The 20,913-nt window shown below is 38.2% G+C and overlaps 1 protein-coding gene across 11 annotated transcripts in view; it reads left to right on the top strand.

The window, feature by feature from the left end:
- Positions 1-20,913, top strand: part of LOC107039777 (disintegrin and metalloproteinase domain-containing protein 9) — a 53,820-nt gene that overhangs the window by 22,928 nt on the left and 9,979 nt on the right. For 8 of the 11 annotated variants that reach the window (XM_015259567.2, XM_015259562.2, XM_015259568.1 and 5 more), the window contains exons 2-19: positions 1,484-1,534; positions 4,332-4,480; positions 4,844-4,900; positions 5,021-5,100; positions 5,884-5,950; positions 6,025-6,171; positions 6,471-6,677; positions 7,577-7,651; positions 8,613-8,785; positions 9,149-9,318; positions 10,082-10,245; positions 10,333-10,497; positions 11,366-11,670; positions 11,764-11,883; positions 11,958-12,039; positions 12,905-13,000; positions 13,129-13,297; positions 18,737-18,875. In XM_015259567.2, coding sequence (XP_015115053.1) covers positions 1,484-1,534; positions 4,332-4,480; positions 4,844-4,900; positions 5,021-5,100; positions 5,884-5,950; positions 6,025-6,171; positions 6,471-6,677; positions 7,577-7,651; positions 8,613-8,785; positions 9,149-9,318; positions 10,082-10,245; positions 10,333-10,497; positions 11,366-11,670; positions 11,764-11,883; positions 11,958-12,039; positions 12,905-13,000; positions 13,129-13,297; positions 18,737-18,875 — 2,416 coding nt within the window. Of the gene's footprint in view, positions 1-1,483; positions 1,535-4,331; positions 4,481-4,843; positions 4,901-5,020; positions 5,101-5,883; positions 5,951-6,024; positions 6,172-6,470; positions 6,678-7,576; positions 7,652-8,612; positions 8,786-9,148; positions 9,319-10,081; positions 10,246-10,332; positions 10,498-11,365; positions 11,671-11,763; positions 11,884-11,957; positions 12,040-12,904; positions 13,001-13,128; positions 13,298-14,498; positions 14,605-18,736; positions 18,876-20,913 lie in introns of all 11 variants that reach the window. The other 3 variants (XM_015259563.2, XM_015259561.1, XM_015259564.1) reach the window with 3 other exon arrangements.

The raw sequence follows: 20,913 nt of genomic DNA, 5'->3' as shown, positions 1-20,913 counted from the left end.
TTTTACTCAACTCGCGGATTACACCCAGAAAAATGATTTATTTGAATCAAATAAATAAGTTTATTTAAATAATACCAAATAAAGTTTTTTTTCAAATTAAGTAAAAAAAATTATTCAAAGTTTTGTTTATATCAAATAAATGTTTTTCTCCTAACAATAAATCTTCATTTGATGCAAATAAATTCTTTATTTAAACCAAATGACCAGTCTTCTTGTCAAGAAAATTTCTTTCAAACATTTATTTCCAATGAATAAATTGTTTCATTGAATTTTAACGAAACGTAATTTTTACGTTTTTGTCCGGTAATTTCTGTTGCATTTTTCTCTTCCTGTTAAAAAAAAACAAATTGATTTTTCCCCCTGGAAAGCTCAAGAACATCAGCAACATCTGTTCGTCCTTCATTAATGTACCATCAAAGTCAACAGGAGAGGTTGAAAAAAAAAGTGACAAAAAATTTCAGATAATTAGATGACAATGTCCATCACGCAATCGCGGCATCATTACGCTTGCTCTCTCGCTCGGCGTAATTAATCCGGTATCGATCCCTCCGCGTCTTCCCGTCAACACCCGGGTATTGACGAGCTTTTGCCAAAATTTGATCAAAAGTAGTGGGCGTGGGGGGGGGGAGGGGGGGGCTCTGTCATCGACNGGGGGGGGGGGGGGGGGGGGGGGGGGGGGGGGGGGGCTCTATCATCGACACTCGTCCACTTTCGCATTGAGCCCCGAAAATCATGTTTCATAAATCACAGCGACGATCTCCGGACGAAAAAGTTTCGTTTCCCTCGAACAGAGATGGCAGGAAAAAAAGGTGATGGGGGAAAAGCGATTCTCGCAGTGGCACTAATGAAACTTTCCCGTCAACTTTTCTCCACACTCGAGAGCCCACGTTGATTTTTTCCTCTGTTTCTTTATTTTTTTTCACCTCCTTTTTCATTACTTTTCCGGATAGCCTTTTTTACATGAGAGGTTACACCAGACTGCAGGGAAGAATGATAAAGATAGAGTTGTGGTATTGGTGAGCGGTGGGATAGGGGTGAGAGAGGTGTGAGTGAGGAATTCACATCACGTGCCAGAACGTTCGAGGTGAGAAAAAAAAAGCAGAGGTGGAGGGAGAAAAAAAGGGATGATTATTCAGGAGAGGGTCTGCATGCCAACTGTAGTCCTCGTCCCATCGGTTGTGAACTGTCGAGGTGTGAGATTCAGCCTTTCCCGAATAAACCCTCGAAATTTGGAACAAATTTATGTGGTCAAGTTTCCCAGTGCATTCACGACATTTACATAGTAAAACGGCATTGTTGCCTCTGGCCGAGCACAATGGAGGCTCTCAAAAATTAATCTTCAAATACACAATGGCCAGCCCGAGAATGTTATTGATAACAGTGCGAGGCATCCCACGAAACTAGAAAAGGACCGCTCGATCAATAATCTCCCAACTTTTCCATGTTTCTCCTTTTTCTTTACGTCTCTATTTTTCTGTTACAGAGGCCGACTATACCTTGGACGATTCCTTTTGGAATGAAGAGACTCCCGCCGGTGAGTGAAAGAAAAAGAAAGGGATAAGGTGGAAAAAAAATACCGGAGGAAAATAAAAAAATAATAAAAAAAGTAGTAGAAGTAGCTGAAAGAAGACGCGGAAGGAGTAAAAAGAGAACTCGAGACTCGTAACTAGTCTTCGTCTGCTTTTACATGCGCATAACCCGCACCCCATATTGCCTCCTGGCTACGTTCCCCCGCCTTTTCCGCCGCACCTACCGGGCACCACATATTCTCCACTCTGCGCAACACATTATGTACAGGGAACATGTATGGGAAAAATATAGAAACACTGGAGGGGCTATTTGCGCCGACAAGATGTGGGTCGTCACGATTCTCCGCTTTGAAGATTTGTAACAACCCGTTTTTCCTGCATTTCGCTTCTCTCTCTTTAGTGCTTTCTTGCACACTGCTGTACCTATCAGTGCAGTTTGAATTATTGGAGTTGAGGGGGTTCTCCATTGACCCTGGTGTCTCGTTCCGTTGGGGCAGTGTCGACACTGTTGAAAATTTTCGGCTGAATTTTCCGGGTCCAACGCGTGTGAAAAAGCTCAATGGAAAATCTAGCGAATTCGGTGGAAAATTCTGGGGGAATTCTATGGGGATTCTGTGGGGTTCCTGTTGGAATTCTTTGGGAATATTCCATTAGTTTTTTGTCGAAGTCAATAGATTTCGAATTTCACACTGTTGAAAATTTTCCACTGAATTTTCCGGGTCCAACGCGTGTGAAAAAGCTCAATGGAAAATCTAGCGAATTCGGTGGAAAATTCTGGGGGAATTCTGTGGGGTTCCTGTTGGAATTCTTTGGGAATATTCCATTAGTTTTTTGTCGAAGTCAATAGATTTCGAATTTCACACTGTTGAAAATTTTCCGCTGAATTTTCCGGGCCAACACATGTGGAAAAGTTCAATGGAAAATCTAGCGAATTCGGTGGAAAATTCTGGGGGAATTCTGTGGGGTTCCTGTTGGAATTCTTGGGAAATATTCTATTAGTTTTTTGTCGAAGTCAATAGATTTCGAATTTCACACTGTTGAAAATTTTCGGCTGAATTTTCCAGGCCACCGTGTGAAAGAATTCAATAGAACGCCTGGCGAATTCGCTGGAGAATTCTGTTGGAATGCCATGGGAATTCTGTGGAGTTTCTGTAGGATTTCTGTTGGAATTCTTTGGAAATATTCTATTAGTTTTTTGTCGAACTCAATAAATTTCGAATTTCTGGTGGAATTTTTCTCTTGAAATTTTTTTTATCGAAATTATTGAGCACAAATTTTCCAAGCGTTTCCCGCTGAATTTTTTTTTCGCATTGCAGAATGTGAGTGGAAAAAACTTGTGCTTAAAATTTGTGCTTAAAATTCTAACAGAAAAAATCTCAGGAGAAAAATTCCAGTTTCCACGTCGCTATTGAATTTGAAGTTGAAGAATTCTCCGCGATGGCCCAGCGCCTCGTCCTCAGGGACCTGATTATTCCGAAGCCCGACTCATCCCATCAATTTCACTCATCTATTGATTCGTCGGTCCCCCCTCACCGGCGAAATTCAAAGTTGTTTTATGTTGTCGGGGAGTCGTGTTTCTCCCCGAGCCCTCAATTTCGAGAGCAAACACTCGATGAGATTATCGTTCTCTTCTCTCACTCCGTTTCTTCCCCTATGGTTTTGAGATCAATCTCGCCGCTCCCCATAAAGTGCCGTATGATCAGGGGGAAATCTGTCCCGACGTCGAGTACGCAGGAATGCGAGAGACTGCAATGGCCCTCGGGCCTCTCAAAGGTGGACCCCAGAAGATATATTGTGCCTCTTATCGAGTAGATAAAAAAAGGAAGACGGAGGTAAACGGCAGGGAGTGATTAATGTCGATGACACTCGACACTGCGACCCCTGGACCAATTCTCCGCACTGTATTTTTAGTGTACAGGGACCGATCGGGAGAGTCAATCGACTTGGAAAGGGTCTTTAGAAAATCCACTCTCAGGGTCATGCAATTTCATGTCAATGGGTCACCTTTGAAAGATAAATATCTCCATTCGCTTTGGATTTGTCGACACGAGAGAGGCGCATTCTCCGCGTGTGACGTTTCATTCAAATATTGAAACACGATACATTTACCGGCCTCTGAAGACATTTCAAAAGGTGCAATATCCTTTAAAGTAGCTCTACCGTTATGGTAAATTAAAAAAAAAAAAAAAAAAAAAAAAAAAAAAAAAAAAAAAAAAAAAAAAAAAAAAAAAAAAAAAAAAAAAAAAAAAAAAAAAAAAAAAAAAAAAAAAAAAAAAAAAAAAAAAAAAAAAAAAAAAAAAAAAAAANGAAAATTCACCGAACGTTTCAGATATCTTCTCTTCCATTCCCATAAAAATTTCCGGTAAACGATTCCCCACTGCGGATTACGTGAATTGTTCCGTAATTTTTGCTGAATATTTCTCTCCGCGTGATATTGGTCGATCGATGATCTTCCCCGACCGCTCGTTGTCGCAATAATGATAAAAGAAAACTGATGGAGGGTGAGAGGATTGGAGGGTGAAAATTTCTCCTTTGGGGAGTGGAAGACCCTCTAAAAGGTACGCTAGAATGCGCCAAGTTCCATCCCACTGTTCATTTTGCAAATAAAAAAGAAGGAGGGTTAAAATGGGAAAACCCACTAACGAATCGTTTGAGTTTGATGCCTCTGTGGCCTCATCCTCAAACGAGAAAAGAGCATTATGTACCTCAGGGAATGGCTGAGGCCAAAAATTATTCTCGAAATATTCGACTTAATTGTTCAGGCCCTCGCACTCACTGTTCTCATGAAATAATACTTTCTAGGCGAGGTTGAACGACTGTTGCGAGAGTATCGTCAGAATCAAGAGTTAGTGCGCGATATTGGTGCTCACAATTACCAGATTATTTATCCGGTGCAGTTACGGCACCACGAGAAAATGGGGATATCCACGAGAGAGGCAGGCTTTCCGAAGGTGAGACTAATTGTGCACCACTGGGACAATAAAAGTGGAGAGAAACGGAGTTCTGAAATTTTCTCAAGCTCTAAAATGAAGCAATTTACTCCAATTCTCCGCTGAACAATTCAGTAGCGAAGCGGTAAACCAGTTTTTGACGAATATCTCGGAATCTAAAAGAGGTAGACAAATTTTTGTCATAACCTTTTTTGTAGAGCCAATTCAGGGCTGTAAAAAAGGTCATGAGAGAAATTTTGCTATCTCCCATATATTCTGAGATTTTCAGCAAAAACTGGCCGAAAGTCAAAGTCGACTTGACCCGGCTTACCGCTTCGCTACTGAATTAAAAATATCCTAAAATTCGCTTGAATATTTGCACAGTATCCACAGAGGAGTGGCTACTCGGACGGATATCAAAATGCCAGAGGAAGATCGAGAGTGAGTATTTTTTCTTGTCAAATGGCCACACGATTAGTGATGCCGCTTTGGTGAATCTCTCCAGAGTACTGTCTCGTAATGTCTCGTCACGATTTCTTCAAATTATTTTTCCATCCACAGGCCGGGAAACACTTTCATCGCACATCCCTCTTGATCAAAGCCTTCAACCACAAATTCCGCCTAGACTTAGAATTAAATACGTAAGTATTGAGTGCTGTAAGTACGTGAGACAATTTATTAATCAAGAATGGCTGCACAGGCATCTTTCAGATAGTTCACAATTTAGGGAGTCGAAGGGGAATCACAACAATTTCTGTGTCCTTTTTTTACATTTTTCCCATCACTTTCAGAATCTTCTTGTAATTGTCACGAAAATCAAAGTGAGATTCATGATTTTTCCATAATTTATTTATTCCCTTCATAACGAATCATAAAGGATTCAAATTCGTCCAAAATCGGTCGTGCGCGAGGACAAAACAAGAGAAAAAAATTGAACAGAAAAAAAAAATAAAAAAAAAATTAAATTAAATTGTTGGAAAACGTTATTGAAGTCAAACGGAAATTAAAAGAAACATTAAACTTCAAGGCATTTTCCTTTTAAGACATTTTCCTAGACCCAAACATCTTAATTCATGTTCAAAATTCAAGCAACTTTTCATTTTACTCAGACGCTTCTCATTGTCTGAAAAATGTCTACAAAAGGTGTATGAAATTCAGACATTCGTTTTCGCTGTGTACTCCGCAATAAAATCTATCTTTGAAAAAAAAAGTTCACCACGTCCAAACGCGTCATCGATCTGTCGCTGTAGTCCTCATAAAAATGGCCCAATTCATGGCATTAATTCAACATTTTTGTTCCCCCACCCAAAAATCCGAAACAGATACATCACCATTTATCCGGCGCCATCCATCACTCGGTGGAAAACTTCTCGAAAGATAATGATCCATTGTTGTAAATCTCTTCGTCTTCTCTCATATTTCAGGCAACTTTTAGCACCAAATCTCATGCAAAAAGACTTTTTAAATGGTGCTGAGCAGGTATCCAAACAGGTAATCCACGCGCGTATTATTTTCTCCCTCAATTTCGTGTGAAAACTCTCTTCACCGATTTTTTTTTCGCCCAGGAAATTGAACACTGCTATTATCACGGCACTGTGAGAGATTATCCAGGTGCAAGTGCCGCATTTCACACGTGCAACGGTGTAAGCGGTGTCATACATCTGGGTAACGAGACCTTCGTCATTCAGCCATTCTACGGCGGTGACTTGTCGGTCAGTTAAAACTGTTCAAAAATAATTTCACTCGTCTCCACCGCAATTACAAAACTCAACATGAAACCAGAGAGAGAAAAATAAAAAGAAATTATAATGAAAAAAAAAAACAGAGAAAATAAATAAAAAGGATTCAATCAAACGCGAAAAAAAAATACTGTCCTCTTGAAATTTAATCTGGTTTGGTGTTTGATGTTTTCCGACAAAAAAAAACGGGGAAAAAGCACATCGAGGCTGTGAAATGGTAAATGAAGGAGGTTATCGTGTAAATCAATCTATATGCATACCCTCTCCTTTAGCAGAGACATCCTCACGTTATATTTGAGGCTCGAACAAAAGCGAACAAAGGCTGCGGCATCGCTAGTACTCTCGAGCGTCGTCTTGCCAAGAACCGGCGACAGAAGCATGTACTCGGCCTATCTGAGACGATTGGTGATCGATACAAGCGGGACGTACGTGAGGCAACCAAATACATCGAAACTGCCATGGTCATCGACAAAGCTATGGTAATTCAGTGTTTTCAATTGTACACTGAGACAACAAGTGGACGCGTGAAAAAATTAGATAAAATAGAAAACCCAGCGAATTCGCTAGGAAGTTCTATAAGATTTCTATAGGATTTCTATTGGAATTCTATTGGAATGCCATTGGAATTACACGCGTGAAAAAATTAGAGAAAATAGAAAACCCAACGAATTTGCTAGGAAATTCTGGTGGAATTCTATGGGATTTCTATAGGATTGCTATTGGAATTCTATTGGAATGCTATTGGAATTACACGCGTGAAAAAATTAGATAAAATAGAAAACCCAACGAATTCGCTAGGAAATTCTATAAGAATTCTGCGGGATTTCTATAGGATTTCTATTGGAATTCTATTGGAATGCCATTGGAATTACACGCGTGAAAAAATTAGAAAAAATAGAAAACCCAGCGAATTTGCTAGGAAATTCTAGTGGAATTGTATGGGATTTCTATAGGATTGCAATTGGAATTCTATTGGAATTGCACGCGTGAAAAAATTAGAAAAAATATAAAACCCAGAGAATTCGCTAGGAAATTCTAGTGGAATTCTATGGGATTTCTATAGGATTGCTATTGGAATTCTATTGGAATGCTATTGGAATTACACGCGTGAAAAAATTAGGAAAAATAGAAAACACAACGAATTTGCTAGGAAATTCTAGTGAAATTCTATGGGATTTCTATAGGATTGCAATTGGAATTCTATTGGAATTGCACGCGTGAAAAAATTATAAAAAATAGAAAACCCAGCGAATTCGCTAGAAAATTCTGTTGGAATTCTATAGGAATTCTATGTAGATGGACAATATTTTTTTTCCCAGTGTATGAATAATTTTTCACTCATCTCCTCATTTTCTCTATCTTCATCGTGATATTACAGTTTGATAAGAGAAATGGTAGTAGCAGAGCAGAAGTAGTCCATGATGCCATCCAAGTCGCCAATATAGCAGATTTGGTGAGATGTCTTCTGATTTTTCAAAATACATGGAGAGAAATTTCCGTCAATAATTCAGTACCGAACTGGGCAAACGGTTTAAGTCAATTCAGTCTTCAGTTGCGTTTTCCGGAAATAAGTCCGAATTTAAGGGAGGTAGCGAAATTTTTATAATAACCTTTTTTGTAGGGCGAATTGAGAGCTACTAAAAAGGTTATGAGAAAATTTTTACTATCTCCCTTAGATTTCGAGATATTCATTGAAAACTGGCCGATACCCAAAATCTACTCAACCCCTCACATCAATAGTAAAAAATCATTTTCTCAAATTTTAAGAGACACATTGACATTTGGAAAAGATATTTGGAAAGTCAATGGAATTGTCTCTGCAGTGAACTATTTTATTTCATTTTTTTCAACGCATTTACAATATTTTTTTCTACGAACAAAAGTTGTAGATGAAAATTTGACATCCAACCGATTCAATCATATTAAATCATCTCGTTTATCGACAAAACTTCCCCCAAAAATTTTGAAATTTTTACTGAAAATACTTCAATAATCCTTCTATCTAATGGCAGAAGTTAAATTTCGATTTGTTGAATAATTTGTTTGTTATAAATAAATTTAGCACGTTCGAAGCTCTCGGCAATCAATTGTCGGCAAACGTTGAAATTGGTGTCAATAATTAAGAAATTCTCTGGGAGTTTATTTCAAAGTTCAATACAGCCAATGCATTTTATTTCAATTTTTCTCGTTTGACTGTTTTCAAGTTATCGTTAATTGACTAACGGAGTTGACGCGCCGTAAATTTTTCGGCCGTTGGGACAAGCCGCGTTACATGGGCGCCGTACGTGAGGGGTTAAACGGTTTGACCACTTCGCTACTGAATTACAATTTACCCCATTCATCCGGATGCATTTGAAACACATTTCGCCGTGTTCAAAGCGACGACATTAATTTGAGAAATTTCTTGCCGCCAGTATTTCCGTACGCTAAACACAAGGGTATCAGTAGTATACATCGAGACGTGGTCAGGCGGTAATCAAGCGCCGATAGAGTCCGGCATGGAGATAAACCGTGCCATCCAGAATTTCAACGATTACACTGTTCGAAAAATGTATCAAGTTACTCAGGACACAACTCAAATGCTGACGTACGTATTTTTCAATCCACTCAGCTCGTATTTTTCAGGGGGATCCACTTCCAAAGGACGAGGGGGGGAAGAGGAAACATGAACGGACAAATAGAAAAAACAAAATGAAGACAAATATGTGAGGAGGAAGACCAGGAATGTCTAGAGTTGTTGTGGGGTAGAAGTAGACTAGAAGCAGATGTCGAGTTGTTTCCCCTCTTTAACTTGAGCGAGAGGAAATGGCGTCCCCTTGACAAATATCACCTCCTATTTTTATTTTCGTCAAGTGTTACTATTTTTATTCACCTATTATCGGGCTTTTTTCCCTCTCTCTCTCTCTCTATCGAGTGGGGTGGAGAGTAATCTGGTGTTTGTGGTTCTCAGGGGTGAGACATTTCAGGGTGGTGAGTCAGGTGTGGCCGCTCATGAGACTGTTTGCAGTCCAAAATCAGTGGGTATTAGTGTAGATTTAAATACTTATGAGCCACATTTGCTCGCCGGTACGATGGCTCACATGATCGGCCACAATATTGGGATGAAGCACGACGACGGAAGTGAGTAAATTATAACTCTTCTACGCATGAAAAAATTCAATAGAAAAACAGTTCTATTGGAATTCTATGGGTTTTCTATAGGATTTCTATTTTAATTATATTGAGAAATTCCATTTTTTTGCGCCGATTCTATTGGATATTTAATAAGAAAAAGTCGGTAGATTTCGAATTTCTGTTTTTTTTTCTCTTAGACTTTTTCTATTAGAATTATTGGGCACAAATTTTCCAAGCTTTTTCCGCTGGATTTTGTTTTGTTCTGCATTGCAGAATTCGAGTGGAAAAAACTTGGACAATTGTTGGCATTCGAGCATTCAAATATCCAATTCAGCAGCGAAGTGGTAAAGCCGTTTAAGGCAATTTTGACTATTGGCCAGTTTTCAATGAATATCTCGGAATCTAAGAGAGATAGCAAAATTTTTGTTATAACCTTTTTTGTAGAGCCCATTAAGAGCTACAATAAATGTGATTACGAAAATTTCGCTATCTCCCTTAGATTCGGCAATATTCCTCAAAAACTCAACTGGGAGATGAGTCGACTTAAACGGTTTTACCACTTCGCTACTGAATTGAATCGGCGCAAAAACGAATAGAATTTTTCAATAGAATTCCAATAGAAATCCTGTAGAATTCCTGTAGAATTCCAATAGAATTTTCTAGTGAATTCGCCAGGTTTTCTATTGAATTTTTTCGTGGGTGTCGAACGTCCTCGAACAATCATCGTTAATTTTTTCAAAAAACTGATTTGATTCGATGCGCAAAATAGGAGAAAATTGCTTCTGTCGTGATTGGCATGGCTGTATCATGGCCCAGTCGATAGTCGGTGCTGACAATGTTCAGCCATACAAATTCTCCGAGTGCAGCAAAGCCGATTATGAGGAGGCTTTGAGAAGTGGACACGGTATTTGTCTGTTTAACAAGCCAAACGAGGTGAGAATATACTTGTTGATTTATCACTCCAGGCCTTTATTTGCCCTCGGAGCATGGGGCTCTCAATTAAAAGGAATACATTTGCAGCTGGAGACTAGATTGTGCGGTAACAGGGTCATTGATGACGGTGAAGAATGCGATTGCGGTACACTCGATGACTGTCCGGATATTGATCCTTGTTGTGATCCAATAACTTGTAAACTCAGGGCTGAGGCTGAGTGCGCTTCGGGGCCGTGCTGCAACGAGTGCAAAGTGAGAAGGGCTTTGTCTTTAACACGCGTGGAAAATTCAATCGACAGTCTAGCGAATTCGCTAGATTTTCTATTGCATTTTTCCTTACGTAAAGTTTGGAAAACTCTCGTAAGGAAATTTCTACCGAATTCGCTAGATTTTCTATTGCATTTTTTCTTACGTAAAGTTTGGAAAACTCTCGTAAGAAAATTTCTAGCGAATTCGCTCGATTTTCTATTGCATTTTTTCTTACGTAAAGTTTGGAAAACTCTCGTAAGGAAATTTCTAGCGAATTCGCTAGATTTTCTATTGCATTTTTCCTTACATAACGTTTGGAAAACTCTCGTAAGGAAATTTCTAGCGGATTCGCTAGATTTTCTATTGCATTTTTCCTTACGTACAATTTGGAAAACTCTCGTAAGGAAATTTCTACCGAATTCGCTAGATTTTCTATGGCATTTTTCCTTACGTACAATTTGGAAAACTCTCGTAAGAAAATTTCTAGCGAATTCGCTCGATTTTCTATTGCATTTTTCCTTACGTAAAGTTTGGAAAACTCTCGTAAGGAAATTTCTAGCGAATTCGCTCGATTTTCTATTGCATTTTTCCTTACGTAAAGTTTGGAAAAGTCTCGTAAGGAAATTTCTAGCGAATTCGCTAGATTTTCTATTGCATTTTTTCTTACGTAAAGTTTGAAAAACTCTCGTAAGGAAATTTCTAGCGAATTCGCTAGATTTTCTATTGCATTTTTTCTTACGTAAAGTTGGGAAAACTCTCGTAAGGAAATTTCTAGCAAATTCGCTAGATTTTCTATTGCATTTTTCCTTACGCAAAGTTTTGAAACTCTGAGCAATTAATAATGTCGAATGATCTCGAATCCCCCCGCCAGTTACTCCCAAGAGGCTCAATCTGTCGCGAATCTTCAAACGAGTGCGATTTGCCCGAGGTTTGCTCTGGTGAGACCGGCCAGTGTCCGGTCGACCTTTACAAGAAGAACGGAAAACCGTGTGCCAACAACCAGAGCTTCTGCTTCGGTGGATTCTGCCCCGATTTGAATGTTCAATGCACACAAGTCTGGGGCGATGATGGAAAAGCAGCGGATATGCAGTGCTTCGAGCAATTTAACTCCAAGGGCTCGATAAATGGACACTGCGGCACTGATTCGGCTGGGCATTTCGTCAAGTGCGAGTCCGGGTGAGTGTGAATCTCTTAGAATCTCCGTATTCTCACAAAAATCTCGTCATTTCGGGAAAAATATCCTCTGTTAATTTTGGAAAAATATTGAAGGAATGTACGTTGCGGCTCTCTTCAATGTCAAGACGGAAGTAAACAGCCGGTGATCGATGGTATGGACCAGTCGTGGTCCAGAACCATCATATCCATCAAGGGAAAGGAATACGAGTGCAAGTCAGTCATCTCCTCATTTTTTCCATCCCGCTATCCTTTCAATATTGACTTTACTCGTATTTTCTCCATTCTAGAGCCACTAGTGGCAAAGTGGAAGGCAAAGATGTCCCTGGAATGGGATTAGTTCACGACGGAACATCCTGCGGTGATAATTTGGTAACTCAACATTGCCATTCTCACAACAGGGAGCTTGCGTGGACTCCATTTTTCGAATATTTTTAAATGAAGAGTCTCTGTAGTCTATGAACCATTCCAGAGTCAAAAGTTTTCCGAAAGGTGGTCCGGATATTTTGTAATGACTGATTAAAAATGCAACAATTTTGAACACTTTTTTTGGGGTCATGACGTCAGTTCACCGGAATCAAGTTCCCCTTGCGACTACTAGCAGCGCTAGTGAGCTATTCTAGCCCCTCAAAGTGCGAGACGTTCAGCCAAAACAAATCGAGGGGGTTATGTTTGAAACAATTATTAAAAGTGGATAAAAAATATATATTGGCACTGACAAATGAAGTTTGTGCTGAAAAATGATTTTCAAAAGGCGTTTCGGGGAATTTACCAACGGTAGACGTGACTGTTTGCTAGATTATGGGTTTAAATCTGTGTCGAAGTGTCGAAAGTCGTGGTTGTATAATTTTCACTGTTGTATTTTTACATTCTGGTACAAAACAACATTTACAAGGAACTTTCATCACTCGATCCGGTTTTTCTGGCATTTTCGAGCCAAATACATGAACAGAGTATTTTCCTAGATTTCAGCAGCTGTACCGCTTGACGGCGCCACACGAAAATCCCGGCCTCCGGTGAGCTGACGTCACCGGCCTTTTTAGAACGTTTAAAAAATGCAATTTTTAAAAGCAAATAAATAATTATTAAACTATTCTCCGTGTGTTTCCTTGTCAAATATGAGTTTTTGGGAGCATATATTTGAGGAAAAAATTTTCTTTTAAAACGCGCAAGTTCTCTATTTACAAAATCATGAGGAACAATAATTCCGATGATTAATTTACCCTTCTTCTCGCAGATTTGTGTCAATCAAACTTGCACCAACGTATTTCCACACATAGACCAAGGAAAATGCCCAAGTAATCAACACAACTTGGAATGCTCAGGGAATGGGGTGAGTAATTAATCATGCAGTGGCATTGTGGGGTCATTCAGCTGTTTCCCCAAACTCAAGACCCATTGAGACATGAGACAAATGTATATTCAATTGTAACTCAACTCGGAAAACCTCGTGGCTTGCAGGTGTGCACAAATGTGAACAAATGTCACTGCGAGGCGGGCTGGAGTGGTCCTGACTGCTCAATACAGAGTTATATACCAACGCCAAAGCCAGCTGCAACGAGCACTGAACCACCTGGCGGTAAACCCACTGAATCCGCAAATAAACACCAGAAGAAAGAGACCCCCTACGGTAAGTCTCCACGCACTCGACTCTTTCTCCTTATTTCTTGACTATTCAGTGATATTAACAATCTCAGATACACATTTTTCTAGCTGACTGCAATAACATGAAATGAATGAGTGCAATGATAAGAAAAATGATTTCAATCTGATGCCCATTAGATTAAAATGGAGAAAATAATATGGGGGAGAGGCAGAGTGTCGAGTGTTGAAAAAATCCATCGGTGAAAAATGAGAAGTCGTGGTAAACGCTCGTGAAAATATTTGTGGAGATTCTGGAGGGTGTTGGTTGATTCTGGCACTCCAAGACTCTCCAGACCCCTTAAAAGCCTCCGCAGGAAATCGATTCCTTCGTTTATCCAAATTGACACAGCGTCGCAATCAAGTTATACCGAGATTTCCAGTATATTGTTCCGTTATTGCAGATGAATTTCACAAATCGCTGATTTTTTTTCCCCTTCGCGAGGAGATTCTACTCTGATCAGTCGTATTATTCGGGACTGCTGTCAATCCATTCGCGACGCCGCCCTTCTTGTCATTATGAAATTGGTTTTCGTATTTAATTCAGTAGCGGAGGGGTAAGCCGGAAGCCGATTCTGATTTTCGGTCAGTTTTCGACGAATGTCTCGGGATCTAAGAGAGATAGCAGAATTTTTGTTAGGACCTTTTTTGTAGCCCTGAGTTGGCTCTACAAAAAAGGTCATGACAACAATTTTGCCATCTCCGTTAGATTCCGAGATAATCGTGAAAAACTGGTCAGTAGTCGAAATCGACTTGACTCGGTTTGCCGATTCGCTAATGAATTGCAGAATTTTCCTCGTGCGCTGGTTGAAACTGGCACTTCTGCCTCACCCGCCTCGCATTTCTCTGGAGGAAAATGTCGGCTGAATGATAACGTGTGAATAATCTTGATTATTTTCGAATGATGGGCGCTCGAGTATTCTTGGGGTCATACTATCAGCTGTGCACATCACTTAGTTAATGTTACATTGTATCAATAAATATAAATTTTCCAAGCGTATACTGTAAGCCAGGTGACGACGCGGAGGTTGGAGAATACTCACGAGATTTTGATTTATGATAAAATGAAAAATATAAGTTGCGAGTCAATGTAAGTTGTCCGGCCAAGGAGTGGACAGCCGTTGGGGAATAACTGAGGGAAAATCGAGTTTAACAGCAATGCCGTACAAATAGGATTGATATTTTTCCAGAGGAGAACAGCCCGCAGAGTCTTAGCCGAATGGCGATGGTATTAATCCTGCTGAGTGTCGTGAAGGGGGTCTTCATTTGTTTTGCACTAATGGCTCTTTGCTACAGGTACAGTAGCAAATAATAAGAAAAAGAGAAACGTAATTATGACTGTGAAAACTATCTGGGGCCCCCACTCGGCTCCATTCCACCGCCAGATGTAGATATTCGCGGATGAGAAAATTTCAGTAGAAAACGTCGTGAATTCGCGGGATAATTTTATTTGAATTCCATAGGAATTGCAGTGAAAAATTCTGTTTGCTTTTTGCGATGATTCTAGTGGATATTTAACCCCTCGCGTACGGCGCCCGTATAACGCGGATTGTCCCAACGGCCGGGAGACTTATGACCCGTCAACTCCGTTATTCAATGAACGATAACTTGAAAACAGTCGAATGAAAAAAATGGAAGTAAAATGCATTGGCTGTATTGAACTTTGAAATGAACTCCTAGAGAATTTCCTCATTTTTGACACCAATTTCAATGTTTGCCGACGATTTATTGCCGAGACCTTCGAACATGGGAAATTTATTTATAACGAACAAATTACTCAACAAATCGAAATTTAACTTCTGCCAGTATTTTCAGTAAAAATTTCAAAATTTTTGGGGGAAATTTTGTCGATAAACGAGATTATTTAATATAATTGAATCGGTTGGATGTCAAATTTTCATCTACAACTTTTGTTCGTAGAAAAAAATATTATTAATGCATTAAAAAAATTAAATAAAATAGTTCACTGCAGAGACAATTCCATTGACTTTCCAAATATCTTTTCCAAATGTCAATATGTCTCAGAATTAGAGAAAATGACCCCGGCCGATAGGACAAGTTTATGGGTCGATGCAGGCTATCGATGCCGTTCGTGAGGGGTTAATAAAAACAAGTCAATAGACTTAGAATTTCTGTTTGAATTTTTCTCTTAGATTTTTTCTATTAGAATTATTGGGCACAAATTTTCCAAGTTTTTTCCGCTGGATTTTGCTTCGCAATTCGAGTGGAAAACGCTTGGAAAATTGATGCCCAAGCATTCGTATAGAAAAAATCTCAAGAGAAAAATTCAAACAGAAATTCGAAATCTATTGAAAATCTATTTTTCTAATCAAATATCCAATAGAATCAGCGCAAAAAACAAATAGAATTTTTCAATAGAATTCCAATAGAAATCCTATGGAATTTTCTAGCGAATTCACTGGGTTTTCTATTGATTTTTCTCTCATACGTGTTTATTCCAACTTTATTTTTTTTTCATCAATTTTTTTCAACGATGCAGCCGAGTGGATCCAGGGTAGTTTCTTCTTTTGTAATTAAGTGAAAACAACGCCTGTCGTCGTCGTCGTCGTCGTCGTCGTCGTCAAGTAATATCGTGCCTAGCTGGATGATGAAGGAGGCATCGCACGCGGCCAACACGTTTTTTTACATATACAATTGCCCTCGTTTACTCAATTCAATTAACAATTTGCTGCGTAAGTCATTAATTATCCGCCACGATCACTCCCAGAATAAAACGGCAAATTGTTAATTGAATTGTAAATATTGTCGTACATATAACTTAGCGTATTTGATGTTTATTCTAATCTACCGAATCCTACTCTCTTCTCTCACTTATCGTCTATCCGTTGTACTATTGTTTTTCCTAAAAACAAAATTGACAGAGTAAAAAAATGAAAAATCATTCCCGATATCCTTGGTATCGAGGATTTTGGGGTGATAATAAATCATGGAACGGTTTATATCCGTGCATCGCGAAAGAGGATTAGTTTGACAGTGTGCACGTCTGCACAAATATTTTTTACTCCCTTTTGTTTGCATTTTCTTTCGACATTTTTTACTACGATGGGGCTAGGAAAATCTACGTATGCACTGTTAGAATTTTTTTTTTTTAATTCATGCAGGATATAGTCAATCTCATGAGAGTGACATTGAATCGAATTTAGGGAAAAAATGGTTATGAAATTTTAATTTTTCCCTGAATTTTCCTTTTTTTAAAATTTTTTACAGAATAATAATAATAACAATAATTATTATTGTTAATAATAACAACAACAATAATGACAATAACAACAATCATGATAAGTGTTGTTATTATTGTTGTTATCAACAATAATTACAATAATAGACTATAATAATACTATTATTATTGTTGTTGTTGTTAACAATAACAACAACATTATTATTGATATTATTAACAATAATAATAATAATTATTATTTATTGATTTCGCGTGAAATTTCAGTGGAACTTGAATACGATAAAATTATCTTGAATTTATCAGGGAAAATTCAAACAAAATTTTTTAACAGTGCAGAAGAATGAAATTTATTCGTCGACTTTGATTTGTGCAAAGACGAATACTGACGCTAAATAAAAAGTCACTGTAAATAATAGAGATACAGTTTGGTATCACGTCAGTACGGAATTGACCGATCGATCTCACCTCTCCCATGTCACCATTCTTCATCTATCTTTCTTCATTTCTGTGCCTTCTCCACACACGTTTTCCACATCTTTTCACTTTGCTCCGGGGAGATCGATCGGTTCAGGATATTTTTCACATCATGTCGAACGAAGGGAAAGAAATCTGTTCCGGTGACATCTCTCGTTTCCTCTACTAATTTAATTTTAATGTGATCCTTTGATTTTCTCATTCATACGTTTTTTCGTCTATATGGAAAGAATATGGTGGTCACGCGAATGTGCCAGCTGCTTGTATGCCCTTAACCGTACATCTCAGTGACAGAATTTGATACCCAAAGTGTGATATGAGCACGAGAACTTGAACAAACTGGGGAGAAACCTGTCACTAGTAATGTTTCATTTTTTTTCTTTCATTCTCATGTATGTTTATCTTTATTCGTTGAGTTGTCGAGTTTTATCCCCATAATGATACGAAACTGCATTGACTTCGAGGGGCTATTCGCAGGCGAATTGGGTGACACCGCGATTACAAGATGTAATCGATTACCCAGGATTACGGGTCTGATTACACTGATTACCATTGCCTATGCGATAACCGTGATTACCAAGAGCACAGAATGTGGTTACACGATTGCAAATGATTTCGTCGATTACATTCTGTGATTACCAAACATCTGTAATCATTGAAATCACAAAAAATGCCCTCTTATTAAATATGAATTGATGGAATAATTAATTATTAGAATCTGCAAAGAAATGAGGAAGGAGGGGCGGGGATTAGAACAGAGGAATGCAGTCTCCATCACTCCATCTAAAAATTTGGGCATTTATAAGTGCTATCAGCTAAATAAATTTACTGAACATCTACCATTGATGGAGAATGAAACTTACCAGCAGATAATTCAGAGATAATTCAGTCGTTGGTTCTCCAGAATAAGAAGAAATTTTAACTCTGTTGAATCAATTTTCTACGGACAAATGCTCTGTGCAAAACGCATTGGCTATGCAAGCTTCTGAACCACAAACATCGGGGATTCCAAGAAAAATTGATCCAGGGATCTCTGAGACTTACCGTTGGTAGAAATGACGCGCGCGAAAATTCAAAAACAAAATTCACGGTCTCACTAGGAGCAACTGCGAAAGATTACACTGATTACAAATGATTACAGTGATTACAAATGATTACCACTTGATTACCAAAACTTGATTACAAATATGGTAATCATGTGATTACAATGATTACATTGATTTCACTGGGATTACAATTGATTACATCAGCGAGTGACACCACGATTACGCCTGTGAATAGCCCCTCGATTGACTCCCAATGATTTTTCTCACAGTGGGTAATAATATGGTAATGTCCATGATTTTTGCAATCTCTGAGACTCGGAGAAATAGAAAACAAATATTTCCAAAAAGTAACTTCTCCATAGCCAAAGAATACTCCAGATGCCGAGGGCTGTTATTACCTAGACATAAGAATCACCCATTCTTTTCGCCCGTCGTCCTCAATTTTAAATTGAAAAATGTGAAAATATGAGAATATACAAAAATCTCGATGGTCGTGTGTAAATGTGCTGATATTGGCTTCTCTGTTTCTTGTCTGTTTCTGTCTGTCACTGCCATCTCTGTCTGTCTGCATGCTGTGGGACGCTCGGATGAACAAAAATAAATAAATAAATAAAATATACGTACAAAAATCGCCCCCTTTACCACGACGAATGCTTCAAATCCACGGGAAAATGACGAAAATATTCCGCTGGGAATCTTGTGAAATCAGAGAACTACCACGGCTCTAACACAGTATTTTTAGTTGTTATGCTCATGTCGGTGGTAGGGGGTGTTTTCGTAGTATTTGCTCTGATGGCTCTCTGCTACAGGTCAGTCGTAGTACATAAAAACTTCTCCCTCTGTCTCAGGTTAGTGTGCAGATACATACACGTAGAACTTTCTTTCTATATCCTCTTATATTTTTTCTATTATTTCTTCATGTTAATTTGTTACAATTATTTATCCCAACAATTGTTTCGATTTAAGTGTATATGGATATATTTATGTACAATTGTACGTTACATGTCATCTCATCAATCTATTACTTTGCTCCAATTCCATTGTCGATGATTTGAGTCAGGTTCGACCGTCATTCACGCGTCCATAACATGTGGGACATATTTTATTTTTCGTTAATCGTGATTGTGAAAATTCGCGGATACAATTGTGCCTGCACTCTGACAGAATGAAAATTTTTAAATGAATAAATCTCTTGGAACACGTGGGCGCACATGCGTGTACTCTAATCGCTCACTATTCGCTTGCGCTTTTATCCTCATTTGTCAATAATATTTTATTTCATTGCCATTCGCTCAGGTGTCGCGATTATTCAGGAGCGAAGTTGTAAAACGGTACATCCAGAAAAGTGACTTATTTGAATCGAATAAATAACTTTATTTAAATAGCACCAAATGACTTTTTTTTTAATTAAATGAAAAATTTTATTCGCAGTTTCGTTTATATTAAATAAATGTTTGTTTTAGTATTAATAAATGTTTATTTGATCCAAATAAATTCTTTATTCATGTCGAATGAATTGAATTGTTTCTGTGAACTAAATAAATATTGATTTGATTTTAAAAAGTCGTTTATTTGAAATTAAAAAATTGTTTGTTTAATGTAATCAAATACTTTTTCTTGAAACAAGTAAACAAGTTTATTCATTTGTGATGAAAATACTATTGAAGTAAATAAAAAATTTAAAATGACGATTTTTTTTTTGAAAAAACAACATTTTTCTGGGGGTACAAGTCAATTTTGACTTTTGACCAGTTTTCAATGAATATCTCGGAATCTAAGGGAGATGGCAAAATTTTTGTCATAACCTTTTTTGTGGAGCCGATTGAATGCTACAACAAATGTCATTACGAAAATCTCGCTATCTGCCTTAGATTCGGAAATATTTCTCAAAAACTCAACTGGGGGATGAGTCGACTTAAACCCTTTCACCACTTCGCTACTGAATTAGTTCCCAATATGTGCGCTGTTTGAGAATTAATCCTCAAATTTAGAGTAAAAAAATCCAGGCAACTGATTAATATTTTTTCGCAATGACATGGAGAGAAATATTCAGCAAAAATTACGGAACAATTCACGTGATCCGCAGTGGGGAATCGTTTTCCGGCAATTTTTATGGGAATGGAAGAGCAGAAATCCGAAACGTTCACTGAATTTTCAGGCTCATCACCGAACAAAGTACGAAATTGTCACGTAATTTTTCCCGGAGAAGTAAAATCTTACAGAAACCTGGCGACTTATTGTGCCTCAAAAATAAAAAATTCTTGAACATTCAACAATTTTTATGAAGCTGGTGAGTTATTTCTCCGTTCCGTTCCGTAAAATTTCTCAATCGTTGGGGAAAAATTACGGAACGACTTGTAGTCCCCCCAGCGGTGAGTCATCAGACGATTCAAAACGTATTTTTTACGTTAATTTCCTGGTAATTTTTATGGAATTATTCTCTCCGTGGAGTTTAGAAAATCTTCCACCGACGATTCCATCAAAATTTTCGACAGTGTGGGGGACTTGTTGTCGAGGTAAATCGAAAGTAATGAAATTCAGCGGTCAAATAGCCATTATTTGGGGCTTTATTTCAAGTGTTAACCATTCCGCGGTAGTGTTAACGAATTATTAATTTCCATGTTTACCAAGGGCGCCATTTTGCGGCCTCATTTGCTATCCACACTGGCCGTGATATGAGTAAATTAATTGACACTTGAATTATCAAATTTTGGATTACTATTCAAACGAATGATAACCAATTGCCACGCAGTGATGATGCTCATTTCCCTGGCAGTCCTAATTATTCAAAATACGGAGCATATTTTCATCACAAATATGAATAATCCAAGATGTTTTCATGGCTCTCTGCACAGCAATCATTCTCATGCTTCTTGCAAACATAAA

The sequence above is a fragment of the Diachasma alloeum genome, unplaced genomic scaffold (assembly GCF_001412515.2).
Source record: "Diachasma alloeum isolate Michigan unplaced genomic scaffold, Dall2.0 Dall_scaffold_00307, whole genome shotgun sequence".
Classification (NCBI taxonomy): Eukaryota; Metazoa; Arthropoda; class Insecta; order Hymenoptera; family Braconidae; genus Diachasma; species Diachasma alloeum.
Note: the sequence above shows the minus strand (reverse complement) of the source record. Positions and strands in the feature narration are given on the sequence as shown.